Source organism: Tripterygium wilfordii, chromosome 1, assembly GCF_013401445.1.
Source record: "Tripterygium wilfordii isolate XIE 37 chromosome 1, ASM1340144v1, whole genome shotgun sequence".
In the NCBI taxonomy this organism is placed as follows: domain Eukaryota; kingdom Viridiplantae; phylum Streptophyta; class Magnoliopsida; order Celastrales; family Celastraceae; genus Tripterygium; species Tripterygium wilfordii.
In genome coordinates this window covers 7,965,950-7,978,587 of record NC_052232.1, presented here as the reverse complement: position 1 = coordinate 7,978,587, position 12,638 = coordinate 7,965,950, and the positions used below count along the sequence as shown (strand labels likewise).

The following is a 12,638-nucleotide window of genomic DNA, read 5'->3' as shown; positions in this document are numbered from 1 at the left end:
GTTGCATAAAAACACTAATTTAACCTCACAAATGGGGTTTATGAGATCAACACCAAATTGGGATGTAGAGTTTCATATTATCCTTTTTTCCAAACTCAATAAAAGCACAATTTTTGGCATCATGTGTGTCTTCAACAAAGCTTTGTGAACACATTGACTCTTGATGGAGTTGAAGCAACCAAGTCTACCATATATTAAGATAATCCCTAGCCTCTTTTTGAGACAATGAGACTTAACAGGAAGATTCAATGAAGGTAGAGGAGGAAAAGACAAAAAAAATCCAAAATCAATAATTGCTTAATTATTAAAATCCTCAATCAATTGATTTAGCAATCTAATGATGTGATCAATCATGGAAACCCAATACACTAAACAATCTACAAATCAACATTCACACATGGTTACAAACAAGATTAATCAGGTTTTATTCAAAAATGTTAGGGATCTCAGTAAATGGAATATTAGTCATCGCCAGTGTTAGATCTTGTCTATTAATTGATAAAAGTGTAGGGGCTCACAAAACATGGTAATTGAACCAGAGAGTGACACATCACTACTGGGATGACAGGGATCTCGTTTACTGAGATCTCTATCACTTCTAGGTTTTATTTATCTATTTTCTTATATTATTAATGTTAAAATCTAATTAAATAATTTGGTAAGGCGTTGACCTAAAAGAAAGTCAGAACTAGACTAGTTCATTCATCCAACAATAATAATGTACTACTTTGCATATTTCAAAAGTCATTACCTGTCCTGATAATGAGGGTCCATAGCCCATACACACAACCTCATTGCTTGAAATAATTCCTAATTATATGAATTTAAATATAAAATAATGGCAATATCAACTACTTAATAATATTTCTAAAATAATTGTTGAATTTATGAAGATGAATCTGAACATCATTTGCCCAATTAATGGTCAAAATTGATGAACAATTTCACAATCTTTTATTTTAAGTCCCCACGTGTTGATCAGTAAATCTTGACCAAATTTTGGTGAAATTTGGCTGCGCAATTCCATGTTTAAATATATATATATACTGGAAAAATCAATTTAAAATATTTTAGTATTATTTGCATGGTGTACATAATTACAAAGAAACTTCACATACATTTTTTTTTTTAATGTCAAAACAGAGCATGTGTTTATTAATTTCTTGACCAAATTTTGGGCAACACAGATTCGTGACCAATTAATATCTTACTGTGGCTTTTATATAAGAAATGTTCCAACATCGAAGTAGTTTTTTTTTAATTGTTAAATTTTCAATGAGAATAATTTCACAAGTAATTAACAACTGTGCACTATGGCTGTTATTAGGGTTAATCTTTTGGTGCAAAGAGAGATTAGGAGGCTGTGACAAGGTGTGTAACTCTATCAAAAGCAGAGTCACAAGTTCGACTCCCTCCTGATGCACCCTCAACGGTATTCTCACAAGGCTATTACGAAAACAGTGGGTAAATCAAGTCAGACCTATCGCCAAAGTGGGCTGGTGACACGCTTAGCTCGGGGGTCCTCGGATATTAAAAAAAATTTGTGTATTAGGGTTATATTCTATCTCCTCTAGGATTGCTATAAGTGTAGTATTGGTTTAAAGACCATCTTAATCCATGCCCTTTTTTTTGAAATAGATAAGGGGGGATTCGAACCCTGGTCACCAAGGTGACCATTCTTATCACTCCAACTAGTGACTCGGGTATATCCATACCCTTTTTGTATTCCTTAGTTTTATGTATATTGTGGCTTATAAAAAAAATTAACAACTAAATCAATTAAAAGTCACTCAATTGATTTTTTTTATTACAAGTACAAATACAATATACGACACACCACCATATCAAGCCTATGTATCAAGCCTATGAAAGTATAGGTGTCAACAGGCCCCACGCTGAAGGCACAAATCAAGCCCAAGCAGGGGCAGACTAAGTCCACACACCTCCTTATAAATATTCAGAAGGCCAGAGGTGAGACTAGAACCCATGACCTAAATCAGAGACATGCAAAGTCATTGTCACTCAATTAACTTGAACACCCCCTTTTGAGGTTAAAAGACTAATAATACTAATAATTCCGTTTTTCCATTAAAATAATTAATTAGATAATAAACTTTTGTATTGTATATATCTATCAATGTTTGACTCTAAGAAATTTAAGGATATGCCTTCAACCCTTCCTATAGGCATCTCAAAGTGTCACTGTTCATTCCCCACTCAACATTCCATTTTTTTTTTCTTTTCTTCAATATTTTTCATGCTAATAATATTTTCTGTTCCATAATATTTAGTAATGCCCACAAAATACTATTGAATATATTCTAGTGTAGTCATTTATTCTCACTTTATTCTAATTCTTTGATCATATATATATATATATATATATATATATATATTCTTGTAAAAAAGTTGATTTCGGCTGAGCTCAGCTTATCAAAAAAAAAGATTTCACTTAATTTATATGATTTTCAAATTAATTCAATATTGTTGGTACTTTTATGCACATACAATTAAGTTAATTATTTAAAAGGAAAAAAAAGAAGAAGAAGAAGAAGAGAGCGTGATCTATGCCAAAGATCACAACCTTTTTGAATCCTATTATTCTATGTCGCTCTAAGGCCAATAGAACAACCAATTATATAAATATGTGTGTATGTATATGTGTGTATATATATTGATGAGCTAATCCTATATATTCTTGGGCATTAAATTTGAGTCTTACCTAAATAAGTACATAAAAAAGAAGCATATTAGGTGCTTGTGATTGGAGCACATTCCCTGTATGCACTTTGCATAACAATTAATAATTAATCTCTCATTAGATAAGGTTAGGTGTGTTCTTGATAAAAAGGCAACACATGTATTATTATATTCTTTGGAATCTCTCAATTAATCAAATAATATATGTAGAATCAAATATATGCTTTTGTTCTATAGCTTAATTAGTACTATCAAATTATTGCACTCATTGAGATAATTATGGAAAATAATTTAATACAATATTATAGTGATAAATCATAATTCTTTTATTCTGATCAGCAGCCTTATTTTTCCCTTGGGTATGTTTCATTTTGGGCCACTAATTACTTTGAACACATGCCATTGTTTCGGGATTTAATTTTCGGACAATTTTGTAATATAAGAAGAAGATAATTTGTTCAATTTTTTAAATATGTTAAAAGTTTAATAATATGTAAAAAAAATTTTAATTTTTTTTTGTGTTGAATGTCTCTAATTCCTTAAAATATGGCATAATTTGATAATTAATTGTTTCTATTTTATGATGAATTACATAAGGTCCCTACATCTAATTTGTTACAATATTTTGAACATCGTATATGATATTAGAAAAACAAAATTTGAACCAAACAGTCCCAACTTTTTAAACAAGATATATACTAACATTTAAAACAATATTTTACAACCAGCATAAATCAATGTTACTTTTCGAATTGTTTACCAAACAGAGCTTAGTATAAATGAAGGGTGGCCTAATAAAAAATGATGATGAATTTTATTTAAGATGCATTTTGAGCTGTATCCACAAAAGAGTGGGTTGTTGGGAAGTATGCATGCAAGGGACCTTTAATGGCTCTTCATGGTACATAAAGTAATCCACTATATAATATAACTATGTGAGGAAATCTAGACAAAAATGTGGCACGATCTTCAGGCAAAACCCTTGATTGGTGATGGAGTAGTATATGAAACTTTAAGCAACAATGTGATTTGCTCATGATCTCTTCATGGTACATAAAGTAGTAATCCACTATGTAATATAACTATGTGAAGATATCTTGACAAAAATGTGACACAATATATCATCGGGGAAAACCCATGATTGGTGATGGAGTATATATATAGAACTTTAAGAACAACTTGGGTGATAGCTAGTTGGTTGGTGAATCTTTCTAGAGTCAAATCGAATGGATTCGGGAGGTCTTGAGTTTGATTCTCACTGAGAGCAATATCTTTGTAGCCACACATTGAGGGTTGACCCAACTTACTAGATCGTTAGGGGTGGGATAATTTTGCGCGCAAGGATCTGACTGTCCAAGTTTAGGCCTATATAAGATGTTCAAAAGAGTAAATTTGTACGAGTTTAGGCACATATCATATGTCTAAAGGATAAACTTATATGATGTCGTTTTCGATTATAAAAAAAATAAAAAATAAAAAATAAAAAAAAAAACAAAACAAAACTTTAAGCAACCATGTGATTTGCTCATTAATTAAAAATAATTATAATTTTCTTTTTTGTCCTTAAAAAGATACTCTAAAAGCAAGATATATAGGGCATTAGATTTGGAAGAAAGATTTTGGCAACTCATATTCAGATAAGGGTGTGCCTAAGTACTCCCTGTTAAAATCTGCCCAACATGAAGGCATTAATTTGTACTCTATAATTTTATCCAAAAATAAATCAATTTGTATTCTAAGTATACTGTAATGGGTATGTGGAGAATTTCAACGTAAATTAGGTATTTTTTTGCAGATGATAATGTTTTTGTTCCATGTACTATTGGCCTATTAATACAAGTTAATGTGTCTTAGGGTCGGTTTGGTTTGTTTTTATATTTTTTGTTTCATTTTATGTTCTGTTTTTCATTTTTTATTTTCTATTTGTTCAAAAAATAACGTTTTTTCGTTCTATGTTTTCAAGTAATTTTTTGTTTTCCGTATTTTCTAAAATGGACAATCAAATATGTCATCAAGAGTTGTTTTTTATTTTACGAAAAAATAAAAACAAAAATACTAAATAGACCCTTACATTCTAAAAGGAGGTATTAAAGCATACATATAGGAAAGACTTTTTTTTTTTAAAGGAATTGTAACCATAGTTGACCACTCCAAGATTTTCGGTGTGCAAATTAGAACATTGAAAATCTTTCAGTGACCAAATGTGTTATTAACCCGATTTTTTTCACACCCCTAGTTAATACCGTTTGTCATGTCAACAACACTTAACGGTCAACGTGTCACATGGGCACGTTGACTGCCCAAAACTGAGCAAATCTATCCAATTGTGTAATTTGACACAATTTTGAATCTTTGGTGTATTGAATTGGCATAAAAAATATTTCGATGTGTAAATTGAACATGAGAAATCTTTCAATGGCCAAAAGTGTTATTACCCCATAAGTTTTGTACGTGCTGAAGAGCATGAGCTACGAACATGGCATCGCCTTCATATAGAAAAGCTGATGCTTCAGCACCATTACCTCCTCCAAATAGGAAAGACGACTAGATACCCGTGTTGAGGTATTAATTAATGTAACTTCAGTAGATGCTTGTGAAATTGAGGAGTCAATATCACTTTTTTAGATATGCTTTAGATATTGTCAGCAGTATAGACTTATAGTATAAGTATATATCCTGTGATACATCCTCACTGGTTTTTCTCTTCCTCCTCCTCGGATCTTCTTTCGGTAGATGCCACATATCCTATTCTGTCTCAACAGCTTTTCAATATCCTTCACTTTTATTTGGTAAATGATAATTGCATCCCCTAATTAATTAATGGATTGCTACCCAAATTAAGTTTACCAATTATTCACTAATGACTCCTGACTCCTGACACCTCTCTTGCTCATAGGGTTCTAGTTAGGGATGATAACTGGTTGGGTACCCTTCTAATTAGTAAATACTAAAATTGTTTCCATTTAAGGTACTCAATACCAAAACCGTTCCAAAACCATTTAAATTTTCAAAACCGGAACCGTTTACCATCGAGTACTCGTTTACCATTTAACTTTTAATTTTTTTATTTTTCTATAAATTTATAATTCAATTTTTTAAAAAATAATATGACTTATCATGTTGTTATAGTTTGCATATATAATTTTATTCTATTATTTTATTTAATATGATTGATTATGTTAAAATTTAACATCCTAATAACATACATTTATATAGATGATTTATAATGTTATACTATAATTTATTTTTTTAATTAAACGGTTCGGATACCCTAAATCCGGCATTAAAAACCAAACCCGACCCTAAACGTAACGGATTTAAAAGTCAAAACCAAAATCATTTCCAATAGGATCGGTTTTTGGGTTTTAAATAGACCAAATATCCTATGAATAGTGTTCGGATCAGTTTTTTTTTGTCATCCCTAGTTCTAGTGGAGAAAGATACGATAACTTCAATGAATCTTCTCTGTAATGGGAAAAACATGCAAAAGGCAAATACCAGCATTTATATACTTTCTTTTTGTGGAAGGAAACACACACACGTGAATGCACCTTATCTTTTACTTCTGTTTTTCCTCCCTAGATTTTCAGATTTGTTAAATCAAAACTAGGTAGAGCATATTGTAGGGATCTTAGAGATGCTGGGGAATTTGTTCTAAGATTCGTGTCCATGATATTAATAAGATTCAATGCCTGGGGATTCGCATCCCATTTCATCCTCTTCAGACAATGACATCTATATACTGGAACCCATGCCTCATCAAACTAGGCAAATCAAATGGTAATAACCATCACTCACAGAGATTACATTAAATCAAGACATAAACATTGATGCCAATTGAACCAAACGACGGAAAGATTCATGAGCAATTCTTCTCTCAAAATTTATATTTTTCAGCTTGGGAAAGTTATAAGAATATTGTATCATTTACATTTCAAATATACTTGAAACAATTCTGGGTTTGGATAGGAGGGGAAAAAAAAGCAAAAGAAAAAGAACTGGAAATGTCACAGATTAAATGTTCTCCAAAAGCCACCAAAAAAAAATAAAGAACAAAGTATAATTTATTTTTTCATCACACTGGATTCAACAAGAACAAATTCCAGATAACTTTATTCAGTCACAGAATACAGAATCTACCATCTACCCCAAATGATAAGGAGATTTGCCGTTTGATTATTTCTTCATCAACAATAGGCAAATAGCATAATGAATTCAGTAGTATGATTTTCGAGGATTGTTCTGTCAAAAGAAAAGCAGAAAAACACAAACATGATATCAGAATCTAAACGTGAGACACCGGAAACACTGAATTACCAAATATTACGAATTATATAAGACAGCGATACTAGAGTCTTAGAAGGAAGAGTGGTGATACCAGAGGATTTGGTCTAAAACGGTAACCAAGCATCATTCTTTTTTTATACTGCTCGTATATGTCATCCTCGGGAGCCACCTCTCCAGGATTTTGAGCACCAACCCCTAGGTTGTCCTTCTTCACGTTACCCGCCATGATTGGATCAGCAATACCCTTTCTGGAGCCCCCCAAAACCTCACCTATGATTCATAAGTTGAAGTTATCAGGTTTCTCAAAGGGAATATGCAAGAGAAGAGCACATCGATGATGTTTAAACAAATAGTTTCGAGGATGAAAATGCCATCAATTTATAAATATATTATTTTTCAATTCAAGATATATAAGATAACGTTAATTTTCTTAAATAGGTAAGAAGTATGCAATGGAGTTTTTTTTGGTAAGTAAGGGTTATGGAGTTCCCAGACTACAAATCAAAAAGGTAGGGGGGGAAGTATCTTCAGTCTAAAGGTGGCCACATTTCATATGCACTCAGCATAAACACCTGCCTAAGCAAGTCAACACACTTGTTGGACGGTTCGGGCACCAGTGAAAAGGGCACAAAAATATAATACTCCCAAGTTTCAAGGTCGCAACTAATCAAAATGAAAATCTAAATAAAATCCACAAACTGCCCAACTAATTCACTCGCCTTTCTCCTCTTATTCTCAGATGGTGTGCCCTTCCAAACCCAGAAGCATTCCACTTCTTACAAATTGACATAAATCAGGCAGTGAAGCAACGTGAGATTGGTGTGGAGTTCAGAGAGACACACACTCACAGAGAGAGAGAGAGAGAGCACCTTCTTTCCAGACACACACTCACACAGAGAGAGAGAGAGAGCACCTTCTTTCCAGCCCATTTTCGACAAGAGTTTATGTCCAACATTGTCAGCCTGGATTTTTGACCTTTCTAAGGTTTCCTTGGCGGCCTTCTGTGCAGCTGCGTCATTACAAGCAGCCATGAACTTCTCAAGCTCTTCTTGGGGGATGTAATCACCCATATGATGACCCTTTTTCCCTGGAGCTGATTGCCAACTAGGTTGAGAAGAGTTGTCGACTATATGAGGAAAAAAAAAAGGGAAAACAAGATATTTACATAAAAATATTGTCCAAGCAAAGGATAGACCAGATTAATTCGGTGCTTCTATGGTAAAATTCCTCTATATGATTTCACAGTATCATTCTCCTCTATAAATCATTATAAATTATCAAGAAAGACAGAAGCTAGAACAAAATGCTCCCAAAAACCCAAAAGGGCAATCAGTTGATTCAGTTCCATTGACAAGCAAGTTCAAACCTTGAAGAGAAGGAGGCGGAGGCATTTCATCTTTTGATTGTTTAGGCTGTCTCTTTCTCTCTTCTTGAGCAGCCTTCTTCATGTAGAACTCCATCATTGCTATAGGATCTGTACTCGGTGGTGCACTGGATTCACCTGAAATAACAATAATATACTTATTTACAAACAACTAAATATTCTATACAGTCATTAAAGTTTAAGTCCTCGCCATAACGGAACTACCACACAAAACAAAACTGCAAGACTATAAACTAGAGATAAAAATCAAAGAGGAGGGCCAAACAAGATTTGGATGTGACAACAAAAAAAGGGAATTATTGCTTAAGCTTTCATTAAATGAGAAAGCAAACCCACATACTGGACTATAGATAATTTTTAGATAATTTTCAGTAACGGTTACTGAAAGAGTGGAAATCCCACACTGGTACACAAATTTCCAAGTTCGAATGCAGCGGAAAAGTTCGAATGCAGCGGAACACTACAATACAATAGTTTTAATGTACATTTTCAAGCATCTAAGGATAGGCAGCATATCTGCACTCTGTTCAAGAGGTTACTAACGTATTCTATGCAACGTTATTTGAAATCACTTCAGAACCACCAATCAAAAAAACACTTCAGAACAAACATATAGAGGTTTTTCTTTCGTTTTTGCCTTTATTTTATATGGAGCACTGGAAGAAGAAAGAAGGGTTAGAGCATGTATAGGACAAGCAGACAATATTATAAGGTAGAAAATCAACAGGCAATATAAATTTTAGCTTTTTACTAAAACTAATCAAAAGGAGTTTACACTATTGCTTTTCGTTCTTTTTTATTCAAGAAAATGGATTTTATACAGGAGACTACCAAGACAGGCTACCCGTACATCATTAAGATGATGCTAAAGAAGATAACAAACATCAATACATCATTGCTACAGTGTCTGGAGAACCAAAACCTTTAAAAAAATATAGCTAAAAAAGTTAGAGAATTTGCACAAAACTTTCTCTATCTTGAAAAACTCAATTATTTCTTTCTAGGAAGATCAGCCAGTATGTTCCTGAGGGGATGGGCTTCTTCACCTCACTGCTTTTAGTTAGAGTGCAAATATCGAGTGAGTCAACATTAGATACAATAATTGGTGTGAACAGATACTTATCAATATAGAAATAAACACGAACTCTCCCATTTGTTCAATTAACTCTTGCAAACCAAAATACTAATACCTTTACCTGAAGTAACTGAAGCTTTTGACTCCTCATGCTCCGAATACAAAGCAGAAGCAGGGATTTGATAGTTTGATTTTTGCTGCAGCGACCATTGTGAACCACTAGAAGCCTTAGAAGCCGAAGAGCTCATACCAGCTACACGGACAAAAAGTACAATGTGACTTGAAGAAGACGACTCTAATAAGACTATTAGTAACCATACATAACATTGCAAACAAGAGAATAAATCAAAAGTTTCCCATAAACCATAATCCATGATAAGGGCAAAGATACAGAACTCCAGACGCACCATAAACTGAAATCACAACATTTACACAAATTGTGCTGCAATTGGAAATTCAAGTATCTTTCTTGTGGGGACCTTTTCTACCATCATAATGTGTCTCAGTCAGCCATAAAGTTTTGATTTAACGACTGGAAACAGAATTGAAAATAATCAACGCTCCTCCCCGGTGTCATCTACGATCTAAATAACGCAATCAAAAGGAGAAATTATTGAAATTACTATTTAAATAAATAACAAAAGGCTAATCTTCAGATTCAAGCACTAACCGCCATGAGATATTAGGGAATCCTCTGTCTGTGACAGTTCCTTTTCCTCCTCAGCAAGTCGATATTCATAGTATTTGTAGTCAGCACAACTCTCATCAAATAGAAACCTATGAATGGCATAAAACGCAACAACAAAAAATTAAAGCAAGAGATATTAGAAGGATAGAAACAAACTAATGCCATTTGAGAAACTCGAATAACCCATGCCATTCCAGTAATAAATTAATCCTAAAACGAGGATGGCAGTAGATAAGGAATGTACTTAAAAGGTGTGTCTCCAGGATTCTTCTGGCGTGTAACATGCTCAAATTGTCTTCCATTTTTGGCAACAAAACTAGCTAGTTTTTCGGCAACGTTCTTCACTGTAGGGTCACTTGGGGAAGCCGGTACTGCATATCACTTATAAAACCCATTAATACCAGGAGCATGAACAAGGGAATGCAAATTACTCTTGTAGCAGGCGTGCCACATATTCCAATTCGTTCATTGAACATCTCGTTCCAGCAATGATGATTGGTACTTAAGCTATAAGCTGCATTCATGAGACAAGAAATATTCAAGAATGTTTTGCCTTCATCCATCATTTAAGATTTGAAGAACCCGATAGTTTCACTAAGGTCACTTAGTAATGGGGACAAAATATGAACTATTGAAAGATTGGTAACCTTTCTCTTTTCTATTTTGATGAATATAGAAGACTTCCAAAAACAAAATCCCTTAAGACATCAGTGTTTCTAACACTCAAAGCATTTAAATTCCGACAAAAAATTCATCAAGTTCAAGGATGATTAAATGTGGAAAGAAAATTTTCAGATCTACAATCAGATGGTGTGTTTCACAGTTCAGACAGGAAGAAGAAGAAGAAGAAGAAGAAGAAGAAGAAAAAGGAATTTCAACTAAAGGATCAATGAGCAATGATAGACAATTCTGACGCAACTGCCCGTTTATGGTGAAAAATAGTGAGTGTGGAAAAAAATATATTGCCCAGAAAAAAAAAGGGGAAGAATTTCAACTTTACTAGCACAATCATGACAACTAGGAAATCCAAAAAGTCACATGATCTCACATGCAATCAACAAAAAAGAAAAAACATATATAAGCAGTAATTACCAACATCCACTTGTCTTGATGATTGTTCAGATAACTCTGACTGACCCAACTTCTGCCGTTTTGCTGTTACATCAACAGATATCTCTCTAGGATCCTTTTCATCCTCATCTTCGTCTCCACCCAACTTAACAGGAGGTGTCACAAGCTTTGACTTCTGTTTCAGGCTGAATGCAAGTTTGCCACCAGAAGTGGGGGTGGTCCTGCGCGTATCACTAGTCTTAGAACCCCCAGAGGCTTTAACAATGGAAGGTTTATGAGTTGCAGGCCCCAATATAACTGTCTTGGGTTTAGAGTCTACTATGGAACCTTTCTTTTCAGCTTCCTTCTCCTTATCTTGTTGGAGTTGTTTAAATCTCTCCATAAATGAGCCATCATTAACAAAAAGGCTAGGAGACGCTCTTTTGTCCATTGCCAAAGAGACGAGTGTTCTTATGCAGTTTACTCGAAATAACTGCCGACAATAAACCTTTCAAGCTATTTAGACATTGAAATGGATCTTAGGTCCTACTATGAACTTAATAGGTAGCAACTAGCAATACATATTAAAAATTAACATTTGATACAATACACATAAAGGCACATGCCACATGAAAGTGATAATTCAGGAGTCAAATGCATTATTTTAGTGTAAAATGTCTTCCAAATGCTTACACCAAGCAGTCACCAAATTTGACAGCAAATACCTAAACTTTATCTTCCCTCTACAGTATTTAGGAGTGGAATATCCAGGGATGAATCTCACTAAAACGAATTCATACCGTACTGAATACATTCAAATAAAACTTTACAAACAAAAGACTGAACCAATGTCAGGACAGGAACCACTTACAGATGTGAACAAATTCAGATGAGAGTACACATACAAACATATCAATACATAAACATGTTCAATAGTAAATTTTCCATAACTTTCATAGCAGCAACTCCATCAACAAACTCTAGAATCTAAATCAATCGAGTAATAATGAGCAACGAAGACGTCTACCAATTCTTCCTTTCAAGTCAGCAATCCAAGCCCTAATCTATCTACCATAACAAATTTTGAGCAAACCAAAAACTCCAAAACCGATACACATGAATCACAACCCTAAAGTCTTCTCAAGAAAAAGAAAACCACAATCCACACAGAATCATAACAGAGAACAAAAATTAAAAAATCGTCACCTGATACTTAAACGATATCGGGCTCAGAAAAAGATATCGTATGCTGTTCTTTGTTCGATGAGAGATCGCTCTGCGGAGCGAGAGAGAGACGATGCGAAGCGAGCTGAGGATTTGGAAGGTTGGTCGGTTTATAACTTTATATGCGATGATACTTTCGCGATTTTCGATTTGACCTTATTATATCTACGAATTATTTATGTGTCTCTAACATTTCTCTAATTGCATTATGACACTAATATTGGTACAAA

General features: G+C 33.7%; 1 protein-coding gene across 3 annotated transcripts; it reads right to left on the bottom strand.

Moving 5' to 3' along the window:
* Window positions 1-6,560: 6,560 nt before the first annotated feature.
* On the bottom strand, window positions 6,561-12,529 carry LOC120002744 (SURP and G-patch domain-containing protein 1-like protein). 3 transcript variants are annotated; one of them, XM_038851546.1, is made up of 9 exons: window positions 12,391-12,529; window positions 11,227-11,700; window positions 10,379-10,505; window positions 10,117-10,223; window positions 9,562-9,699; window positions 8,354-8,488; window positions 7,901-8,113; window positions 7,079-7,257; window positions 6,561-6,942 (listed from the first exon to the last, which is right to left on the bottom strand). In XM_038851546.1, the coding sequence occupies exons 2-9, from the start codon at window positions 11,633-11,635 to the stop codon at window positions 6,916-6,918; spliced, it is 1,335 nt and encodes a 444-aa protein (XP_038707474.1). In that variant the 5' UTR covers window positions 11,636-11,700; window positions 12,391-12,529; the 3' UTR covers window positions 6,561-6,915. The 3 variants fall into 3 exon arrangements, with proteins under 3 accessions (XP_038707474.1, XP_038707465.1, XP_038707482.1); XM_038851537.1 differs by having other exon boundaries at window positions 11,227-11,677; XM_038851554.1 differs by having other exon boundaries at window positions 6,688-6,942; window positions 9,568-9,699; window positions 11,227-11,677.
* Window positions 12,530-12,638: the final 109 nt, after the last annotated feature.